Source organism: Aotus nancymaae, unplaced genomic scaffold (assembly GCF_030222135.1).
Source record: "Aotus nancymaae isolate 86718 unplaced genomic scaffold, 86718_ANA_hifiasm-v0.15.2.pri h1tg000007l, whole genome shotgun sequence".
Taxonomy (NCBI): domain Eukaryota; kingdom Metazoa; phylum Chordata; class Mammalia; order Primates; family Aotidae; genus Aotus; species Aotus nancymaae.
The window spans coordinates 2,774,567-2,797,752 of record NW_026988418.1 but is presented as its reverse complement, the minus strand read 5'-3'; the positions used below and the strand labels follow the sequence as shown (position 1 = coordinate 2,797,752).

Sequence of the window (23,186 nt, the reverse complement as noted above, 5' to 3'; positions counted from 1 at the left end):
CATCCCCAGGGAGTGGAACTATTTCATCAGTTAACTCTTGTCATGGAATCCGAAGATGGCAAAAATCAAATTCCCTAGCTTTCTAGAAGTAAGTTGAATAATTCTTTCATTGTAAGGGGCCATCCTGTGTATTGTACGTTGTTTAGCAGCACTCTCTAGATACCAGTAGCAGCTTTCCCAGTCATAACAATAAAAAATGTCTCTGGTCCAGGTGCGGTGTCTCATGCCGGTAATACCAGCACTTTGAGAGGCCGAGGCTGGCAGATCATTTGATTTCAAGAGTTCAAGACCAGCCTGGGCAACAAAGTGAAACCCTATCTCTACAAAAAATACAAAAATTAGCCAGGCATGGTGCCATGCACCTGTAATTCCAACTACTTGTGGGGCTGAGATGGGAGGAACACTTGAGCCTAGGAGGTTGAGGCTGCCATGAGCCATGATTGTGCCACTGCACTTCAGCCTCGATGATGGGAGTGAAACCCTGTCTTAAAGAAAAAAAAAAGGTGGAGGGAGGTTTCTCTGGCAAAGCTGAGCCTGGTTGACAACCAATGGTGTAGCATAAACTTTGGCGCCAAAAAGGCCTTCCCAATCCCAACTCTCATATTTACTTGCTATGTGGCTTGAACAAGTTATTTTAACCTCTTCAAGTCTAAGTTTTCTTATCGGCAAAATGGGATTTTAAATGTCTGACTTACAGAGAGCTTTTTTCAGAGATCATTTAGACTCAGATCTTTTGTACTGCATTTACCACTACATCACTTCCACAGCAATTCTCTTTATCTATTTCCCTTACTATAGATGGTGTCTGACTTAACAATGGTTCAACTTAAGATTTTTCAACTTTATGATGGTGAAAGTGATATGCATTCAGTAGAAACCATACTTCAAGTACCCATACAATTATTCAGTTTCTCAATTCAGTACAATATTCAAGAAATTACATGAGCTAGTCAGCACTTTATTATAAAAAAGGCTTTGTGTTAGTTGATTTTGTCCAACTGTAGGCTAATGTAAATGTCTGAGTATGTTTAAGGTATGCTAAGCTGAGCTATGATGGTCCGTAGGTCCATTAAATGCATTTTTGACTTACAGTATTTTTGAGTTATGATGGGTTTATCTGGACATAATTCTACTGTAAGTCAAGACACATCCATACACCGTTAACTAGAGACTGTCTGAGACTCCAGTACCCACCACAAGGACTAGCACAAAGCAACTTGCTCAGTAAGGATGGGTTAAAAGAAATACAGAACCACTTCCTTCTAACCCCCATAAAAGGATCCATGAACCATTACCACGTGTAGCAAAGATCCATATTTCAAATGACAGGACCGGTGGTAGAAAAATAGTTTATGATGTCCTAGAGAGTAAGTGTATCCCATTAATCTTCCGCAGCCAATAACAGACTCATAGTTGAAAAGCACTTAGTGGTGGCAAAGAATTAAGGAAGGTGGGGACGGAGCACATTCTACCCATAGTTGGGTTTTTCCAACTGGGACAGCTGAGACTTGCGAAGAATCCATTCAGCAGGAGACAGCCCTTTGGTATAGTGATAGTTTGGTGCCATGACCTGACACGACTCCCTGTGGGACTCATTTTATTCCTGGTAAACCAGCAACTCTAACAATAAACGGCCCTTCAAAGAAACTCATCATACTTCCTAGAAGCTCACAGCTTATTAGTGAGCTTAAAAGGGCCCAGGATATTTTTCTGAAGCTCCAGGACCAGGCTAAGGCTGAGACCATTTACCATTCATTTCTAGGCACAGTGAAGATCAGTCCTGTTCTGCAAGTCTGTGCTTATCTCAACCATGTTTACTAATCAAATACTCAACAATCAATACATACAAGTTCTGCACAGGGTACATTCTAGTTTTTCTGGAAACATATTTCTTCCTTCTTATACAAATGATGAATCTTAGTTGTGAATGTTGATGTATTTCACATACAGAACATACTGATACTGTATGTGAAAAATTTTAGTAAACTCAAATCCAACTGCTCAGTCCTTTTCTTTGGTTGCAGATACATTTGTTTGTTGCTTTAAAAATCTCACCTTGCTATCAAATTTCCAGACAGATTTTTGTGAAATCTATCAATCCTTTCTTGATGATTTTACCACCTTCCATTCAATTTTACTACCTTCACTGGGGCATGAGCCTCCTTTAAGATGATACAATGGCTGCAGGGATTTTGCTTATGACACTGATATTTAAAATACTATCTGGCAATACTTTAAAAGGGAGCTGGAAAAGGTTCAACATGAAGGACTTGGGTTCCTTCACCTTCTCCCCATCCAGTTGCTATGGTGGAGGTGGAGAGGATTATTACAGAGCATTGGAATTCTTTGTGGGGCGGGGGAGTGGGGGTGTTCACATAAGGGTTATAAATATCAGCAGCCAAACTCTTGGTTGGCTGTGGAGTACAACTGAGAGACTGTAGTCTCCACTTAAAGGCACAGAACAAGGAAGCTCCCTGAAGTATGTCCACAAAGGAAGTTCCTCTTCTCTTTGGCAATGCATCATCAACCAAACACCTGCATCAACAACTATAAACAAATTCCAGCCAGGGAAAGTGACCAGGAGGTGTTAAGCCAGACACAGATTAAGGCCAGCAAAAATAATAGAATCCAAGGGCTGGTTTAAAGGAAAGCTGACTTAGAAGTGGTTGTTGCCACTACACACAGTCATAATCAGATTGTCAGAAGGATGCTTGTTACGTAAATATTTAACTAGTAACCTATTCCACCTGAATTCTAAGTTAACCATGTATAGGTGGCAATTTCTTTCAGAGCTATAGTTCTCAACAGAGGGTAATTCTGCCTTCCAGGGAGACATTTTTAGTCGTACAACTGGGAAGTTATTAGGTCAGAAATGCTGCTAAGTGGCCTACAATGCACAGGACAGCTTCCCACAACAAAGAATTATCCAGTCCAAAATGCTGATAGTGGTGGGCAGAGGTGGTGACATGAATGGCTGCCCCTTCCCTCCCCACTCTCCCCCCAAAAATGTCGATAGTACTGAAACTGAGAAATCCTATTTTAGGATATTGTCTTTTTTTCCTTGGACCCTAGTTCCTATTTGGAGTAGCTTTGTTTAAGGAAGAAAGGAAAAAAGCAAGACAGGCCAAAGAAGGGTCAGCACAAGGTGGGGGTTGGCAGGGATAGAGGATACACACTTATCTTCCTAAAGCTGAGGAAACCTAAACCTCCAGGTGACAGACAGGTCATACAAAGTGTGACTTCCTGTCTCTCCAAGGGCAGGTAGATAATGCTAACCTCATTTGCTCTATCCTCTAGTGACTCACCCTCAGGCAGGTGTACTAACTGCCAAAAATGTAGATGAGCTGATACTGTCTTTGTAACCATTTGAAAGGAAGGAGTAAATATATCTGTGCAAACTGGCAATCTTTCAACTCCATGCTAGGCCCTGTCTTTTTTTTTTTTTTTTAAACAGAGCCTTGCTCTGTCACCCAGGCTGGAGTGGAATGGTCCGATCTCGGCTCACTGCAACCTCTGACTCCTGGGTTCAAGCCATTCTCCTGCCTCAGCCTCCCTGAGTAGCTAGGACTACAGGCATGTGCCACCACGTCCAGCTTATTTTTATATTTTTAGTAGAAACAGGGTTTCATCATGTTGACCACACTGGTCTCTAACTCCTGACCTCAGGTGATCAGCCCACTTCAGCCTTCCAAAGTGCTGGGATTACAGGTGTGAGCCATAGCGCCTGGCCTCTTCTAGGGTTTTTCACTGTGCACGGGAGGATGCCTAAGCTTGCTTTCTATGAGGCAAAAATAAAAATAAAAAAATTAGAAGTGAAAAAATCAAATGAAGGAGTTTACAGGACTTTTTTATTCTGTTTTTAGAGTAGGATACCTAGGTCTCCCAGGTAGAAGCTTCAAATATATTGAGACCCTGATCCTGGGCTCTGCGCAACCTGAATTAAGAATGAAAATAATCCTAAGGAAGCCTGCTGCTGTACCTATTACAACCCAACAGCCCAACCTCAAAGACAAGAAAGGAAAAGACCAACTGGTTTGGGTACTTTATATATATGTACCACTGGGTGAAGTAAACCACTATAAGAAACTTACAGACCCTGAAGAGGTCTGTGAGTCCATTTTTCCCCCCTCTCTCTCTTCCCATCTCTCTCTTTCTCTCTCCCCTTCCACCCTCTCCTTTCTCTCTCTCTCTTTCTCTCCAGGATCTCGCTGTGACCCACACTTGATTGCAGTGGCATGAATGCAGCTTGCTGCAGGCTTGACGTCCTGGGATCAAGTGATCCTCCTGCCTCTGCCTCCGTGTAAACTGGGACCACAAGCATGTGCCACCACGCCTGGCTAATTTATTTATTTTTTGTAGAAGGGTCTCCCTTTGTTGCCCAAGCTGGTCTCGAACTCCTGGGTTCAAGTGATCTGCCCACATCGGCCTCCTAAAGTGCTATGATTACAGGCATGAGCCACTGTGCTTGGACCCATTGTTCATTCTTATCATTGAGGTAGAATGCCAAGTCTGAAGAATGACCCGAATACACAACAATATAAATACATATGAAAAACGAGTCAATGAAGGTGCATCCAGGTTTCTTGATAATGCTCACCAGTATGATGCTCAAACCATCAAATACTTTCTGAGTGAGAAGTCACATGGTTCTTGGGGGGAACAGGGGGCAAAGGAGGGGCTGGTTTAAGACTCAGAATGATCTCAATTCTTGACAAGTAAAACCTACATAGGGAATTTCAAAATCGGGAAAAGTCTCTCGTTATCATCAGACTTAACAGATTTTTTTTTTTTTAACCTTCCCAGGAAGGTCACTCTAGGGGAATTCTTTGGCTCAAGTTTCAGTGATAAAAAGGTCCTTCTTTTCTTGTTAGCCTCCTGTTAGACACATACAATTCCTTTTCCTCAATAATCAGAGACTTTCTTATTCAGGAAAATGGAATTTCCTGAAGAGATTAGCCAAAGTCTTTTCTTTTCAGCTTTCTGAAAACAAGCTCAATTCTCTCATTAGTTATTTTCAGAATGGCTTCTTCCTTTCTATTTCCAACAGAGAGCTGAACCTGGTAAAGATCCTAACTCAGAAAGCCTGAGGTCTCTGCCTGGTTTGAGTGGAAAAGAATATTCTTCCACTCCCATGTGATAGAATGTAGTCAGCCAGTGAGGACCTACTAATTATTCAGAAGCAACTGAGGGAAAGCCTTTCCCAGGAATAATGTATTTTAGTTTTCCACATTCATTTAAGGAGGAAATAATTTTCCTCACAGACTGCAGATCCATGGATCTATCAGCACTATTGTACAGCCCCCTGTAAGACTAGGGGTCCTTCACAGACCTAACTCCTCTGTCTATTCTGACTATCTCCCACGGAGTTAGCTAGGTTACAGAAGAGTTTCCGTCTCCCAGATTCATATCCTCTTCTCTTATGCAGATTCTGTGCTAACAGTATGATTCCATTAAAAACAGAAAAGAGCTGAAAACTTATAGCTAATGCTGTTTTTAAAAATATTTATCTTCATCTTTGTCTTTTCCTTATTAAAATAATTTGAATCTGAAAACAGAGTCATACTTTATAAATCTGGTTTGCTGCTGGTGTAAGGAAAGATTAATCTATGGCTGGACTAAAACACATTAAGCCAAGAACTCAACACTCAAATCATGAAAATGACTCAGTCCTCAGAATGGGTCCAAAAAGACCTTCCCTTTATGCAGCCTCCGGGGGACTATGGAACTGACACACAGGATTTTTCTCCTCATTGTTTTCACTTCCGATGAGCTCAGCATGAGTTCAGTCAAGAATATGCTCCTCCCCTCCTGACCAAAGACTTTTGCTGGGAGAAGGCAAAAACTCTTTCCAAAGCCCTTGACTTCCCTATAAGGTAGACAGGTGGAATAAGCCTTTTGATTTGCATCCCCAACTTGAGCGGGGATACTGATCATTTTATGATAACTACCTAGTGACTTGATTATTGATCACATGGGACATTCTACCACGCTTCTCCCTTCTCACTCTTCTTTCAGGCTTGTCTTACCAACACCAGTCCACTGTAGATGAACACACTCTGCAGGTGCCCAGCCAATCAGTGTCCAGTCCCAGACTTCACATCCAGAGTATTTAAGGTGGAAGGCTTATTTTTAGAAATCAGTGAAACAAGTTGGCTATGACAAGCAACTAAGTGCTATTGAACTCTGAGCACTAATAGGCAACATACTAGGATACAAATAAAATAAAGTAATGCCCAGTAATTTTTTGAAATCTTCCAGCAACATCAAGTCAAAATGTCTCTAAGAAACCAAGGATTAAATGAAAAGAAAAAGATGACTTGTCCTCAAATCCAAACACTATGTATGCCTGCATGTAGACTCTTTTGTATATTTTAGCTCATAGCTAATGCAATTTTAACAGGCCTATTTATCTCATTTTCTAGCTCAATGAAGATTAGAAGGGAAGAATAGACTACACAGACCAATGACATCAGTGAAAAGTAAAAGCAGTAAGAAATAATATCTGATATCATGGAGGTGAGGAGAAATCCCAAAATTACCTCATCTCCACACATACATGCACAACCAATCCAACCAGTACAATACTATAGAGGCCCTGAACAATAACTTCAATACAGAAATCAAAGTGCACAGTGATTTGGGAATACTTAATGCAAAGCAGCCCCAAATGTCTCTTATATCATTGAGAATATCACCATAGTATAGAATAGCACAATCATTTAAATAATGTTAACCTGCACCCCTTTTAAAAAAAAATTTATGCATAATACAGTATTTAGAAAATTAGGCAAATTGAGTTTAAAACAATTCCTATATAAACCAGAACCTAGTTAGATAAAATTATTTTGGAGCCTAAAGGAATAAGTTTCAGTTTTCTGAAAACTTCATTTATTTGGATAGATGGTTAATTCTAAATAGCCTGGATCCTGTAGAACAAAGTCTCTGCTTTTCAGACAGTTACAACAAAAGAGGAAAGAAAAATGTGAAAGCTAAAACAGGGAAGACCACACTTCCACTAGAAAGAGAGTTTCTAAGAGGAATGCACTGCTTCATGGGTATAAGTTTTCTCTACCTACCCTTTCCTTACCTGGGTGCCTCAAGAAACCCAAATATGATGACTCCTCTTGCTCAAAATTGTAGTATCTCCAAGGTAAGAAGGTCTTCAGCCAATATCCCACTTTAGTGCTGAATATCCCCCAAGCTTCTAGAGAGGCCCTTCTGAAACAGCCACATTTTTGCACTTGGATCCTGCCTACAAAACTGTGACCTCTCTAGGACCACGTGGCTCTGAGCTGGTGTCAACACTGCCTCTCCATCCATGTTTTTAAGATAAATAATGCTGACAGGCAGGGGCTGACATAACAATTTTACTTTAAAGGCAGGAGTGTTAACTGCATAAGTAGAATAATTAACTCCAGTGATAGAAACAAAGTGTTGGAAGTAATCTTTCCAAATCTATTCCATGTACAGTGGCAGAGTGAGGGACTTTTAGGTATTTACAACCAAGAAAACTCTAGGGGCAAAAGGTTCATATAGTGACAGCCAAGATCCAACAGACGTGCTCCTAACCTAGTAAATCCACACTTTTGGATCATGTAATCATCTCCTGTTATTTTAATTTATACTCACATAATCTCAGGACTGGAAATTTTGGCTCAGGAAAAGAATTAAAGTATTTTTGTAATTAAGGTAGTACTTCTCAAACTCTCCTATAGGCAAAGAACTTGTACTCTTGAGAAGTCTGGGATGTATTGTTAAGCTGTTTACTATATAAATGGGAGATTTATTTGAAGTGTCATGTTTTACCTTAACAATTAATGAGAATTTTATGTTTTATTCCATAATATATCAAAAATATACATCAATAACTTCCCCTAAAATCTGTGCAAAATAAACACTTCAGGAAGATGAGACTATGTTTAACTTACAGCTTTTCATACCTCAATTTGAAAAACAGGGGGCTGGGTGCAGTGACTCATGCCTGTAATCCCAGCACTTTTGGAGGCCAAGGTAGGTAGATCACTTGAGGTCAGGAGTTCAAGACCAGCCTGGTCAACATGGTGAAATCCCATCTCTACTAAAAATACAAAAATTAGCCAGGTATGGTGGTGTGTGCCTATAACTCTGGCTACTTGGGAGGCTGAGGCAAGAGGATCACTTGAACCCGGGAGGCTGAGGTTTCAGTGAGCCCAGATTGCCCCACTGCACTCCAATCCAGGCAACAGAGACTCTATCTCAAAAAAAAAACAAAACAAAACAAAAAAAAAAAAAAAAAAAAAAAGAAAAGAAAAACAGGGACCTGAAGATATATTCACTACTATTACAAAATCTGGTAATTTGAAATCTCAAGAAATCCTAAGAAAACATTCTTAGAGTAAGAGATAAGACTTGGATAAGACTATATCCTTAATTGGTTATAAGGACTAAAATAAACTACAATAGAAAAATGCCCTAGCTGGGCGTGATGGCTCATGCCTATAATCCCAACACTTTAGGAGGCTAAGGTGGGCGGATTTCCTGAGCTCAGAAGTTTGAGACCAGCCTGGGTGACATGGCAAAGCCTTGTCTCTACAACATATTAGCCAGGCATGATGGCACCTGTGGTCCCAGCTACTTGGGAGGCTGAGGTAGGAGGATCACTTGAGCCTATGAGGTCGAGTCTGCAGTGAGCCAAGATCACACCACCAGTGCACTCCAGCCTGGGAGACAGAGTAAGACCCTGTCTCACAATAAAAAAAAAAAAAAAAGGAAAAAGAAAAATGTTCAAACCAGTTTGCTCAGAAGTCCAAGAGACTATTTAGTCTTCAGACAGTGTGCTTTCATGACGATGGAAGTGACAATATTAAAACTAGAGACAGAAGTTAAAATGTATACTCGATTGGCTTCCAAATTTCAAGCAAAGAAATACACGTAAAAGAAAAAGAAAACAAGGTTAAGACGTTAAGACTTACTTTAAAATCTGCTAACTGTTGGTTGATGATTTCCACTTCGGTCCCCACTACCCACTGGAGGGCCTCTGCCTCCTCTGCTGCTGTGGTAGCATCATTGAGTCCTTTCAATTTCCTGTAGAAGTCCTCCACACGGCCTAGTGTCAGTTCCAGCTGTTCCTGACGAGCTTTCCCCCTCTCTGTCAGTTTGCCACACTGTTTGTTCAGGGCTTCTAGCTCCCTTTTGAGACCTAACAAGTCCAGAGTCCCCTCTTCTTCTAGCATAAGTCGACATTCCACTTCAGAGGCCTCTATGTCTAATTTGAGGACCTGAATTTTGTTAAGGAATAGCCGCACATCCTCGATTTGGGACTGGAGGCTATCAGTGTCTCTGCCGATAGCACCCATGCCATCTAGCTCATCATCCAGGTCTGCCAATTGAGAAAACATCTCTCGGACCCGGCAGTGAAACTGGCCAATCCCCTCCAGCTTGTTTTCCATCATCACACAACCACTGTTCACTCTTTGCTTAACTTCGAGGAACTCTTGCTGGGCAACCTCAGCTTGATGGAGAAGTTGGGAAGCATCAGATCCATCTGGGGCATCTTCTACCAGCCCTTGAGTAAAGTTCCTCAGATAATCTACCTGAGGCTCTAGAGCCTGCAGCACTTCCTGTTGAGCTCTTAACTTCTCCAGGTTCTTGTTGCTACAGGCTTGAGAGCCCAGAGCATCAAAGATCTCAAGTTGGTGTTTGGCTCCTTCAACCTTCTTTTCAATATTCTTAAAGCTTTCCTGGAACTCCTTGAGCCTCTGAGTCATTTCTTCAAGTGACCCTGTTTTGGCCTGCAGTTCTTCTGTAATAGCATCCATGTTCTGGTTGATCCCAGCCTTCTCATCCCGGATTCCATCCTCATCTGCTTCTGAAGAATTGATCAGAATGTCAGCAGCACTATTCAATATTTCCAGCAGGGAGCGGCGCTTCTCCACCTCACTCAGCATAGCCTTTGATCTCAGGAGACTGGACTCTAGCTGCACTGGATCCAGAGTGACTCGCAACTCAGACATCTTAGCTTTACAGTCTTCTATCCATGGCACAAGGTCTTCCACATGCCACTGATATTTCTGAGCTTTCTGCATACAATCCTTGAGCCTGGATTGTCTGTCTGCAGTTTTTTTACTAAGCTCTTCCCAGTGGTTTTTGAGCTCAACCAACTGGTTTTGCAGAGTCCTTTTCTCTTCTCCAGGAGGTACAGAAAGAAGTAGAGATTCCCCTTCAGTCACAATCACCTCATAGGAGCCACTGTGTTGATTAAGGCTTTTCTGAAACTCTTCATTCTCCTGTAGCTGAGACTGTAGCCGCTCCAATTTTGCAGAAATTGGGCAGTTTTTTGTTTGCTGGCTTTGTTTATCATCCAACCAGTTCCTCAGCTCATCAAACATTTGTTGGAACTGCTGGGTGCTGGCAAGAGCTGCCTGGAGTCTGTTCATGCGATCAGCTGAAATGGGAAAAATAAAATTGAAATCAATCAAGCCTGAACCCTGGCATTTAAAATGTTTGCTGAGTGTATATGGTCTAATCTTAGGGGAAGGAAAGTAATGTTACTTGAGGGCCTACCAAAGGAAGCACATAATTAGGATCCTTCATATACACTATCTTGTTTAATCCTCATATCAACTTTGTAAGATGATCTAAGCAACAGAAGTAAACTTTGACTTCTAGCTAGTAAATGTAAAAGTCATAAACATTTCCAGAAAAAAAAATAATAAATTAATCACACACTTTTTCTTCTAAAAAGTTGTAAGAAGGCCAGAAGAGGCTGGATGCGGTGGCTCATGCCTGTAATCTCAGCACTTTGGGAGGCTGAGGTGGGCTGATCACAAGGTCAAGAGATTGAGATCATCCTGGCCAACATCTCTACTAAAAACACAAAAATTAGCTGGGTGTGGTGGCACATGCCTGTAGTCCCAGCTACTTGGGAGGCTGAGGCAGGAGAATCACTTGAAACCAGGAGGTGAAGTTTGTTGAAGTAAGCTGAGATCGTGCCACTGCATTCCAGCCTGGTGACAGAATGAGACTCCATCTCAAAAAAAAAAAAAAAAGCCCAGAAGAGGCCGGGCAAAGTGGCTCATGCCTGTAACCCCAGCACTTGGGGAGGCTGTGGTGGGAGGATCAATTGAGCCCAGGAGTTCAACAATAGCTTGGGCAAGAAAGCAAAACCTCGTCTCTACTAAAAATAAAAATAATCACTGGGTGCTGTGGCTCATGCCTATAATCACAGCATTTTGGGAGGCCGAGGCTGCCAATCAGGAGGTCAAAAGTTCGAGACCAGCCTGGCCAACACAGTGAAATCCCGTCAGACACGGTGGCACATGCTTGTAGTCTCAGCTACTTGAGAGGCTGAGGCAGGAGGATCACTTGAACCTGGGAGGCGGAGGTTGCAGTGAGCTAAGATCGTGCAACTGCACTCCAGCCTGGGTGACAGAATGGGACTCCATCTCAAAAAAAAAAAAAATCAGCTGGCCATGGTGGCACATACCTATAGTCCTAGCTACTTGGGAGGCTGAGGTGGGAGGATCACTTGAGCCCAGGAGATTGAGGCTGCAGTGAGCCATGATCGAACTACTGCACTCCAGCCTGGGTGATAGAGTGAGAGACCCTGTGTGTGTGGTGTGCATAATATTAAAACAAAAAATATGTGGGTATCAATGAGAGTATATGTGGCACTCCACTTATTAGTACATCTATGGGAATGAATCTCTCTACTTGCTGGTTGAAATTATATTAGAGCTTTTATCTCTAGGACTATGCTATGTTAACCTTCATATTTTGTGAGTGTTCATTGTGTAATAACCACAGCAGTTCTCACTGGAGCTAGGAGAAGGAATTGGTTTAACATCATTCTGAGTTACACCAAAAGCAGTCCAAAAACAATGTAAGGAAATCCTAGATTCTCAGGACTACTTCCTAACCCACTCCTTCTTTCTGCTTGCCTCTATTAGGGCAGAAGTGTGTTCTTCACCCCAACTTACCTGCAAGGTCTCCTAAACCTTGGAGAGGCAGGGCAACTGTCTCCAAACGCTTCTTCAGTTCATCCTTGAGGTACTGCTCACCAATGAGCACTGAGAGTTCATCGCACAGTGTCTGAGCCTCCTTAACCTCCTGGTCTAACTGCTCCAAGTCAGATCGAATTTCACTGGTCTCCTCCAATTGCTGCTTTACAGCCTCGGGTTGGGTGCTGATAGCCGACTGCCCACTCAGCCGTTGTCCAACTGCCTTTACTTTCTCTGATAAGTCTTGCAACAGTTCCTGGTACTGGGTGCTCTTAACAATAGCTTGGTCAATTTGGCTGGAACGGGAGTTGAGTTTATCAGTCAGCTCAACCCATTTCTGATTGATGCTCTGGAGTTCTTTCTGTACTTGGCTGGTGGATAGAGAGACATCTCCAGGGCCTGGTAGGATGCCCTGAGCTGCCTCATTCAGTTGCTCATGCTGTTGCCTGCGTGCTTCAAATTCCTTCAGCATAAACTGAAATAGAAATGACACCAAGATGTTTAGACAGGAAAAAAAACAGATCTAAAAGCAGTGTCAGGCCAGGAGCAGTGGCTTGTGCCCGTAAACCCAGCACTTTGGGATGCTGAGGCAGGAGGATCACTTGAGGTCAGAAGTTCGACTAACCTGGCCAACGTGAAAAAACCCCATCTCTACTAAAAATACAAAAATTAACTGGGCGTGGTGGCCAGCACCTGTAGTCCCAGCTATTCAGGAGGCTGAGGCACAAGAATCACCTGAACCCAGGAGGCTGAGGTTGTAGTGAGCTGAGATAGCACCACTGCACTCCAGCCTGGGAGACAGAAAGAGACCCTGTCTCCAAAAAAGCAGTGTCAAACCAAAAACTGATGTTGGATTGTGCCAAATACTGTCAACTACTTTAAAAAATAAACCAGAAAACTAAAGGACCGAGCTATTAGGCTGAGGTAGTATCACTTAACAATTGTTTAATAAAAACTTATTTTGAAAAGATCACTGATTGTTCCTATTTTATTTCTTTTCCTTATTTGTCCCATTCTGTTTCAATGTCAGCTACTAAGGTTAGACATGGCTGAGAAATTAACACTGGCATTCATCAGCTTTGCCAGGCAATACTCAAGTCTCTGAATTGGGAGTTTAGAACACTGGATCCCAGAGCCAGCTGTATTACTAGCTGGGCTTGTCATGTCAGCTCTCAATGTCTGTTTTTCTTAGTTTCTTTCTTAGAATTTGAAGAGCATATACAATCTGCATATTATAATACAGCATAATTAGACAAAGAGCTTCTTTAAAGCAAGGACTATGCCTTTTTATTTCTCTTCTATCCCTTGCTGCTCTAATCAAAAAAGTTAAGATTACAGGATCTGAAGTTTGACTCCCCTGTTTTCAAATCCTGGTTCTGTCACCTCCTAGCTGTATGACCTTAGGCAAGATTTAATAAATTCTCAAACTCCAGCTTCCTCATCTGTAAAATGAGGATAGTAAAGTACTTATTTTGATTGTTACAAGGATTACATGAGATAATTCATAGAAAGTACTCAGTTATTTGCACTGCACAAAAATGCATAAGATATAACCTCATGAAATGACAAATGTGTAAACAATGAACTATAATAAAATATACAAAAGTAAAAATGATTAAACACTGATGTGAACATGCAACACAGAACTGTGAAAGCATGGAGCAGGGTGATTAATTCTGTTGGCGATGACAAATGGCAGAAGACGGAAATCAGGAAAGGCTCCTCAGATGTGACAATAAAGAATGAGTAGTTCTTCAAGCAGAGCAGAGATTAAGGCTGGTGAAGAGCACTTCAGGGGAGGGCCTAGGATGAGTGGAGGTACAGAGATCAAAACCATTTCACAGTAATACTAAGATGTTATTTGCCTTTAAAAATTTCTGTTCTGTCACAAATGTTCAATGATATTTTCCAGAGGCTACATGGTGTTTGATATTGCAACAGATATGCAGAAGTAGATATGACAATAGCCTATTAAGCCAAAAATTAAGATTTGCAAAGATATTTAAAAAATGCTACTCATTAAATTTTTATTTTTTGGAGAATGTTATTTTTTAGTAAAATATATGTTTCTTAGGTTAATGTGATGGTTTTATCATTGCTAATTTAAAAAAGTTAAATACTTTAAAAACTCTTCAGCATTTTAATACAATAAATGTTAATAGATAAACACAAGCTCTTGGGTATGTTCAGTAATTTTTCAGAGTATAAAAGGGGTTTGAAACCAAAAAGTTTGAAAACCACCAGATTAGAAAAATTTACAAGTAGACTAAATAGGACTCAAAAATTATCTGGATGCAGGAGCTGAAATAAGTAGTTCCTTCAAAAAGTACTCTTTTTTTCTTTCTTTCTTTTTTTGTGACTGTGTCTCACCCTTGTCATCCAGGGTGGAGTGCAGTGGCACAATCTCAGCTCACTACAACCTCCGGCTTCCAGGTTACGCAATTCTCCTGCCTCAGCCTCCCGAGTAGCTGGGACTACAGGCACGTGCCACCATGCCTGGTTAAATTTTGTATTTTTAGTAGAGTCAGGGTTTCACTGTGTTAGCCAGGATGGTCTCCATTTCCCTGACCCTGTGATCCACCCGCCTCGGCCTCCCAAAGTGCTGGGATTACAGGCATGAGCCACTGTCCCCGGCCTAACCAACCTAAATTTCTATGATGTTAGGCACTTAAATCAATTTTTTTTGAGGTTTGACCACAGAAAATCCTATGTAAATCCAGCAGATATAAGATATTAAGTAATGTGGATCACTATCACTGGGGATTACAAGCAAAATCTAATTCTATAATTTAGTCAGAAAAGTTCTCCATTTTCACATCTACTCATCTTACTGTCTCTGTTAATAATAATAATAATAGAGTTTTTGACTGTTTACTATTCTACAGACATCATGATAAACACCTTATAAATATCTCATTTAAACTGAGGCTTTGAGAGATTAAATGACTTGTCCAGGATCATATGAAATCTACTTACTGGGTGCAACTTTTGAACTCAGTTTCATGTGATTCCAATTCCTTTGTTGCAATATTGCTTACCTGGACCTGTTGCTTTTGTGCATTCAACATGTTGGGGTCAATAGACAGGGGTCCCAGCACCCCCATCATCAGTTCTTTCTCCATCAGCCATGGCCGGAGCTGGGATTCTGCAGCCTGGAAGCAGGCCAGATGACTTGCAGATTCCTCTAGCTGCCTTTGCCGAGCCACAGTCACCTCAGTGGCCCTTTCCCATCGGTAATCTGTGGAGAGGAAATGAAGGAATGTATTCCTTTACTCTTATCAACAACTGGCCTGGTCCCTAAGTTATGTTGCTAATATACCGCAGGAAATTACCCCAGAAGCTTTATTTATTTACTTACTTACTTACTTGAGACCGTGTCTCACTCTATCACCCAAGACAGAGCAGTGGCACAATCATGGCTCACTGAAGCCTCAACTTCCTGGGCCCAAGTGGTGATCCTCCCACCTCAGCCTCCCAAGTGGCTGGGACTATAGGTGTGTGCCACCATGCACAGTTAGTTTTTTATTTTTTGTAGAGACAGGATCTCCCTATGTTGCCCAGGCTGGTCTTGAACGCCTCAAGTGGGAAGATCACTTGAGCCCAAGAGTTCAAGGCCAGCTTGGACAACAAAGCAAGACCTTATCTCTAGAAAAAAAATTTTAGAAATTGGCTGGTTGTGGTAGCATATGCCTGTGGTCCCAGCCACACAAGAGGCTGAAGCAGGAAGACTACCTGAGCCACGGAATTTAAGGCTGTAGTGAGCTATGATCGCACCACTGAACTCCAGCCTGGGTGACAGAGCAAGACCCCGTCTCAAAAAAAAAGGGAGGGGGGGGCAGGAATGGTGGCTCATGCCTATAATCCCACCACTTTAGGAGGTCGAGGCAGGTGGATCATCTGAGGTTAGGAGTTTGCAGCCTGACCAACATGGAGAAACACTGTCTCTACTAAAAACACAAAATTAGCTGGGCATGGTGGCGCATGCCTATAATCCCAGCTACTCAGGAGGGTGAGGCAGGAGAACTGCTTGAACCAAGGAGGTGGAGGTTGTGTTGAGCCAAGATTGCACCACTGCACTCCAGGAGCCTAGGCAACAAGAGTAAAACTCCATCTCAAAAAATAAAAAATAAAATAAAAAAACAAAAAATTAATCTACATTGTTTACAGTTCAATATTATGAGTACACAATTTAATCCATTTATTGAATATTTTTATTATTTCCATCTTTCATTTTTATCATCAATACTCTCTTTAGTTCTTTTGTTATGTTTTTTTGAGAAAGGGTCCCCCTCTGTTGCCCAGGTTGGGGTTTAGTGGCATAATCAGGCTCACTGCAGCCTTGAACCCCTGGGTTCAAGCAATCGTCTCACCTCAGCCTCCCCAGCAGCTAGGACTCTAGGCTCATGCCACTACACCTGGCTAATTTGTTTTTCCTTACTTTTTATAGAGACAAGATCTTGCTATGTTGCCCAGGCTGATTTGAACTCCTAGCTTCAAGCAATCCTCCTGTCTCAGATTCCCAAAATGCTGAGATTACAGGTGTGAGTCACTGTTTCTGGCCTCTCTGGTTCTTGATCGCAGTAGATTATCAGTTTGACTTGCCCAAGAAAGCCAAACTTCTGACACTTTCAGTGGCATCTCTAATTTTTTTCCCATTTCAGGCTCACGCTCTAGCCCTATCTGGGCCCTAATTGCTTATTTATAAAAATTAACTAAAAATAATTCCTGTTTTATAGGATGTGCTGTAATTCTCTACTTGCTTTGAAGACAAGTAACTTAGCAAATTTGTAACACTCCTGTGAAAACTTACTGAGTTCTTCTTGAATTTTCTTCCAATTTTCTGCTTCCTGTGAGTTGGGATACGTAACCAGTAATCCAGCCAGGGCTTCCTTTACTTTTTGAATTTTTGGAGAATTCTGTTCCAATTCAGCCAGGAAGGCCTAGGAAAAAGAATACCACACATGCCATGAGGTTCTGGACACGAAACAAAGCTGTGTGTTACGGTAGAAATGACTGGAAAACGAGGCGGTTATTGCAGGCTCTACTAGGATCCTATCAATGACTTGTTTAGTGATGTTAAGATACTTAACCTTTCTACTTCAATTTTTGTTCTAAAATGAAAATCTAAATGGCAGGATCTGAGTTTCTTTTATGTATAACACATCAGTAGAACTCAGTAAGAAGGAATTATTAATCCCAATAAACTAAAAATACCAAGATATGATGAAAACAATATTTTTGTAGCTGAAGGAGATGATATGCTATGATCAATGGGAATATTACAAGTTTTGGTGAAAATTTCCTACAGGATTTTCTATGGTCTTGTACCTTCTGACATTTTTCCTAGTCTCATGTGTCAATCTTAAGAATGAACTGTAATCACTGTTATTTAGATCCCTCCAAGAACTGGAATGGCACTTTGATAAGAATGGTTTGTCTTGCTTACAGCAGCATGTAGAAAATGAGATCCCATTCTCAATGAGCTAGTAATTCTGGGGAGGGCTACTCTTTTTCTGCAAACATATCTGGTTTTGTTTCTGAATTCAACCTATAACAATTTCTAATTTCATAAGTAAGAAAATTCTCTAGGAAAGTTAAGGCATATTAATCATTTAGAAGTCAAACATACTGCCCATCACAGCCTGGACTATTGCCCGTGTCTCTCTCTCAGGTGCTTGGGCTTGGCAGGAACACTGATACAGCTGTTTCTTCCTCTTGGTGTTGGGATGCAACTAATGTAAACACAGTACCTTGTTAGATTCAGCTTGGGCTTTCACTGTTTCTGTTTTGGTTGGAGATGACATGGCATCCATGGATTTCAGGACTTCCTCTTTTGATTCCAGCCACTGTAGCACTGAGTTTGCCTCCTTCTGAACCTCCTCCATTTTGTTGAGAACAGCCTGAAGGCTTTCCTGGCGTTCATGAAGTACTCCCCCCAGTTTCTCATACTTCAAGTTTACATCTGACATGTCACACTGGATCTCCGTCAGATCTAGTATCACAGAAACAGAAATCAGATTGGGAATAGCTCTTCAAGTAATTTCCTTGGCTCCTTGCTCCTAAATTACTTGACAGGATTAAGTATCTCTCTTACTCCTTCTAGTGAACTAGAGATTATCTTCCTGCTAAATCATATGGAAGTTCCTGTTTATATACACAAAACAAAAGGTTCTCATTAATCTGCTTTTGGCATTATATATTCAGATGTATACCTTAAAATGCTAAACATGGGAACAACAAAAATGAGGGGAGCAAAGAAAGAAATTAAACTTAGTGTACTACTGGGATTAATGGACTTGGAGCATTCTTCCATTCCTTCTCCAAACTACAGAGAAGTCAGCCAGCTGGGAGGCTGAGAGCTAGACTAGATTACTTCTCGCATAACTTCTTTATAATTCAAAGACTAACATATATATATTTTTTAGTTTCTTCCTTATTTGCCTTATCTAGTGATCCAGTCTATTTCTGCAACACCTTTAACTTCAGGGGCTATCAACCTGTTTATGGTCTATAGCCAGCAAACCATGCTTCTCCCCAGATTTTTATCCTCAAACCCATTCTGGCAGCAGTTCTTCCACACATATTGCAACATACACAAATGCAAACATGGACACTGTCCTAACACAACCAACAAAGAAGCACTGTTGAAATGGCATTCTCACCTTTGCAGGTGTGGTATCCGTTTACACTGCCTACAGAGCTTCCTACAGAGGGCAGTATGGAACCTGAGCAGAAGGACAGGGAGACAAACAGGGCAAGACCAACGTGTTAGGAATACATACAGGCACTGAATTTGTCCATTGGCCCTCACTTTAAGCTTGAGTATCAGGAAGTTAACACAGCACAAGACAACATACTCATGGAAAGAGACAAATTATTTTAGCTGCCAGGCAACAAAGTGTCACTCAAGGTTCTTAGCAGGAATGATTCTTAATTCATATTGCCTTCTTATTAATCTCCAGCTTGAATTCTTTGGATGCTGCCCTGGTTTTGTGAAGCAAGTACTGGTAAAATTATTAAGTCTAGAATGGTACCTGTCATATTTTGGAATGAGCTTTTATAATAAAGTCAAAAAGTTTCACCTTTTATATCAATGTCTTTTAATACAATAAAAATGAAAATAAGTACCATTAAGGACATAATTTTTTTTTTTTTTTTTTGAGACAGAGTATCACTCTGTTGCCCAGGCTGGAGTGCAGTGGCATGATCTTGGCTCACTGCAACTTCCACCTCCCAGGTTCAAGCAATTCTCCCATCTTGGCCTCCCAAGTAGCTGGAATTATAGGTGCCTGCCACCAGGCCCGGCTAATTTTTGTATTTTTAGTAGAGACGGGGTTTCACCACGTTGGCTGCGCTGGTCTTGAACTCCCAACCTCAGGTGACCTGGCTTCCTCAGCCTCTCAAAGCACTGGGATTACAGCATGAGTCACCGTGCCTGGCCTAAAAAGCAGCCTTCTTCTAATAAAGACATTAAAATGAGCCCTTCTTATATTGTTTCTAAAGGAAGATTCTTTACCTTTTCTTTCATAACCTCTTCTTGCTCCCCTTTCCCCAAGAAAAAACAGAAATCCTAAGTGCCAATAAATATATATATAGCTCATCAACATTCCCATAAATTGTGCTTTGGGCCTTTGGTTCTGTTTCTAATCACCAGAATTTCACATACATTCTCCCCAAACTGACTCCTTATATTTCAGAGAAATTTCCTAAGATAGGCAAAAACCAGGTGATACAATGATAAATATTATACAGAAATCTGAAAAATATTCATAATAAAATGATACTTTAAAAGGACAGAAAATTCTTGTATGCACTGATTTCAATGTATAAAAAATCATGTGCAAAGTCATATTACAAAATAGTTGGCTGGGCACGGTGGGTCACGCCTGTAATCCTAGCACTTTGGGAGCTGAAGTGGGTAGATTGGTGAGCTCAGGAGTTTGAGGCCAGCCTGGGCAACACAGTGAAACCCCATCTCTACTAAAATACAAAAAATTAGCTGGGTGTGGTGGCAGGCACCTGTAGGCCCCACTACTGGGGAGGCTGAGGCAGGAGAATCGCTTGAAACTGGAAGGCAGAGGTTGCAGTGAGCCAAGATCACGCCACTGCACTCCAGCCTGGGTAACAGAGCGAGACTCCATCTTAAAAACAAAAACCAAATAGTTGTGGGCCAGGTGTGGTGGCTCATGCCTATAATCCCAGCACTTTAGGAGGTTGTAAGTTTAAGACTAGCCTAAGCAATGCAGCGAGACCCTGTCTCTACAAAAAAAAAGTTAAAAAAAAATTAGGCATGACAGTGCACATTTGTGGTCCTAGCTACTCAGGAGCTTGAGGTAGCTGCTTGGGCCCAGGAGGTCAAAGCCATAGTAAGCCATAATCACACTACTGTACTCCAGCCTGGGTGACAGAGTGAGACCCTGTCTCTAAAAAGAAGGAAAAAAATTAGCTGAATTAGGATGGTGAATCAGAAAACTTTTAAATGTTAATGTTGTTATATTTTCAATTAAAAAATACCAACTAGAAAAATCACATTCTATTGCAGTATGGTGATAGAAAAAAAGAAACTGGATTGTAGGAGAGCAAGGTATTAACCAAGGCTGTCACTAACTCAGTATGTGAGCCTTAATCTACGAACACAATTTCTTCTACAGGATTTAAAGATAATATAACTTATCCTGCTAACTCTCATGGGGTAACTGGGGAGAGATCATGAGGCAATGTATGTCAAAGTACTTTACGAAGCAGAGCTACAAAAATGTAAGGAACTGAAATATACATGGTTTTTCAGAGTTGGAGGAGAACTCTGAGAGCACTCAGGATAGTAATTTTCAAACTGATTTTCAAAGCACCCTAAAAAGGTGTTTTAGAGATGTGTTTAATGTTTGGTTAAAATGTAATATTCACATAAATTTCTAACTACTTAAAAATGATAATAAAACATGCATGTTCAATTATGCTGAATTCTACACCTTAACCCACCAGATACAACCAATTATGCTACTTTTCCAGGGAAAATAAAGTACCTCCTGACACATCTAAGCATCTATTTTAACTTATTTTTGAGTGTCCCTGATTGGAAAGGTGGTGACTCTTCACCAGCAATTTATGATGTTCAAACCTGTCCATGTCCACTCATGTACACTGTACAAAGAAAAAGACCTATAGTACATGTGTAATACATTAAATAACATGACCAAAAAACTAACATGACTTGCTCTCTGTACATCTACACAGTTCTCATTGGGGCAGAATTGTGTAATAATAGAATTTTTAGGCCGGGCGTGGTGGCTCACGCCTGTAATTCCAGCACTTTGGGAGGCTGAGGCGGGTGGATCACGAGGTCAAGAGATCGAGACCGTCCTGGTCAACATGGTGAAACCCCGTCTCTACTAAAAATACAAAAAATTAGCTGGGCACCGTGATGCATGCCTGTAATCCCAGCTACTCGGGAGGCTGAGGCAGGAGAATTGCCTGAACCCAGGAGGCAGAGGTTGTGGTGAGCCGTGATCGCGCCATTGCACTCCAGCCTGAGTAATGAGCAAAACTCCGTCTCAAAAAAAAAAAAAAAAAAAAAGAATTTTTAACACTTCGGATCATGATGTCAGTTTATGCAAGGCTTTTGTACTCAATGCCAATTTTAAGTGTTTTCTATGTGTAAGAGCCCTTATCAAATATTCTTAGTGATTTAACTTTGAAACAAGAATTTCTTGGCCGGGTGCGGTGGCTCACACCTGTAATCCCAGCACTTTGGGAGGCTAAGGCAGGCAGATCACCTGGGGTCGGGATTTCAAGACCAGCCTGGCCCACATGGTGAAACCCCGTCTCTACTAAAAATACAAAAAAAGTAGCTGGGCATGGTGACACATGCCTATAGTCCCAGCTACTTGGGAGGCTGAGGCAGGAGAATCGCTTGAACACGGGAGGTGGAGGTTGCAGTGAGCCGAGATTGTGCCACTGCATTCCAGCCTGGGTGACAAGGTGAGACTCTGTCTCAAAAAAAAAAAAAAAAAAGAATTTCTTACTACATCACTTTCAGATTTGGAGCTCAATTTAATCAAAGCATGTTCTGAGATTATGAAGTAAACTTTTAAAAACATTTGTCATCATTTGCAATTACTTAATCTGTGTGAACCATATTTTCTGGATACAATGAAACCAAATAAAATTTAGAAATAAATTGGATAATGAAGCTGTCATCCAATAATCTTCCTTTTCAAATTTTTATATTCATTAAGATAGTCTCAATATTCTTACTGGTAGATTTCATAACAGATAAATGCTATAAAACAACATATAAGGGAAATTTATGCCAACAAAATATTTGTTTTATACAGTAGGGTTCTACATGAGATTTATGTTTTTTTAAAAAAAATGATCTAGTCTAGGAGTCAGTAAACTATAGCTCATCAGCCAAATGTGGCCCTTCATCTATTTCAATGAAGTTTTATTGGAATATAGGCACAATCACTCATTTCTATTAATGCATTGTCTTTGGCTGTTTTTGTATCACAATGGCAGAGGAATACGACTGTGACAGAGACCATATAGCCTGCAAGCCTAAAATATTTACTATCTGGCCCTTTATAGAAAAAGTTTGCAGTTTGCTGACTCTGATCTAGTTACATAGAAATTAGTAATTGAATGTAGAGGTTGATGTATCACTAATTCCCTGAAAATGTTATCACTTGTGGATAGTTCCAAAATATCTTTTAACTTTAGAATACTATAGAAAAGTACACATTTTCAGAAAGAAAATAAATTTTTCCTTTACTTTTTAAGTGAGAGATCTCAATTAACAACCAGCAAGTGACTGGTAACTGATATGAGATTTTTTTTTTTTTGAGACTGAGTCTTGCTCTGTTGCACAGGCTGGAGTGCAGTGGCACAATCTCGGCTCACTGCAACCTCCGCCTCCTGGATTCAAGTAATTCTCCCACCTCAGCCTCATGGGTTCAAGCAATTCTCTTGCCTCAGCCTCCCAAGTAGCTAGGACTACGGGCACATGTGCCACCATGCCTGGCATTTTTGTATTTTTAGTAGAGACAGGGTTTCACCCTGTTGGCCAGGCTAGTCTCAAACTCCTGGCCTCAAATAATCCACCCACTTTGGCTTCCTAAAATGCTGGGATTGCAGGTGTGAGCCACTGCACCCGGCCTTCGTATTAGATTTTGCTTGAAAGACTGAATTTCCAGTCAAAGATTATATACA

The 23,186-nt window shown here is 41.0% G+C and overlaps 1 protein-coding gene across 15 annotated transcripts in view; it reads right to left on the bottom strand.

Annotated features, from left to right (window-relative positions):
• Positions 1-23,186, bottom strand: part of MACF1 (microtubule actin crosslinking factor 1) — a 329,515-nt gene that overhangs the window by 90,502 nt on the left and 215,827 nt on the right. For 12 of the 15 annotated variants that reach the window (XM_064372195.1, XM_064372194.1, XM_064372199.1 and 9 more), the window contains 6 exons: positions 18,641-18,703; positions 17,729-17,970; positions 16,789-16,918; positions 15,017-15,216; positions 11,958-12,453; positions 8,952-10,423 (listed from right to left, as the gene is read on the bottom strand). In XM_064372195.1, the coding sequence (XP_064228265.1) occupies positions 8,952-10,423; positions 11,958-12,453; positions 15,017-15,216; positions 16,789-16,918; positions 17,729-17,970; positions 18,641-18,703 (2,603 nt within the window). The remainder of the gene's footprint in view (positions 1-8,951; positions 10,424-11,957; positions 12,454-15,016; positions 15,217-16,788; positions 16,919-17,728; positions 17,971-18,640; positions 18,704-23,186) is intronic. The other 3 variants (XM_064372186.1, XM_064372197.1, XM_064372200.1) reach the window with 1 other exon arrangement.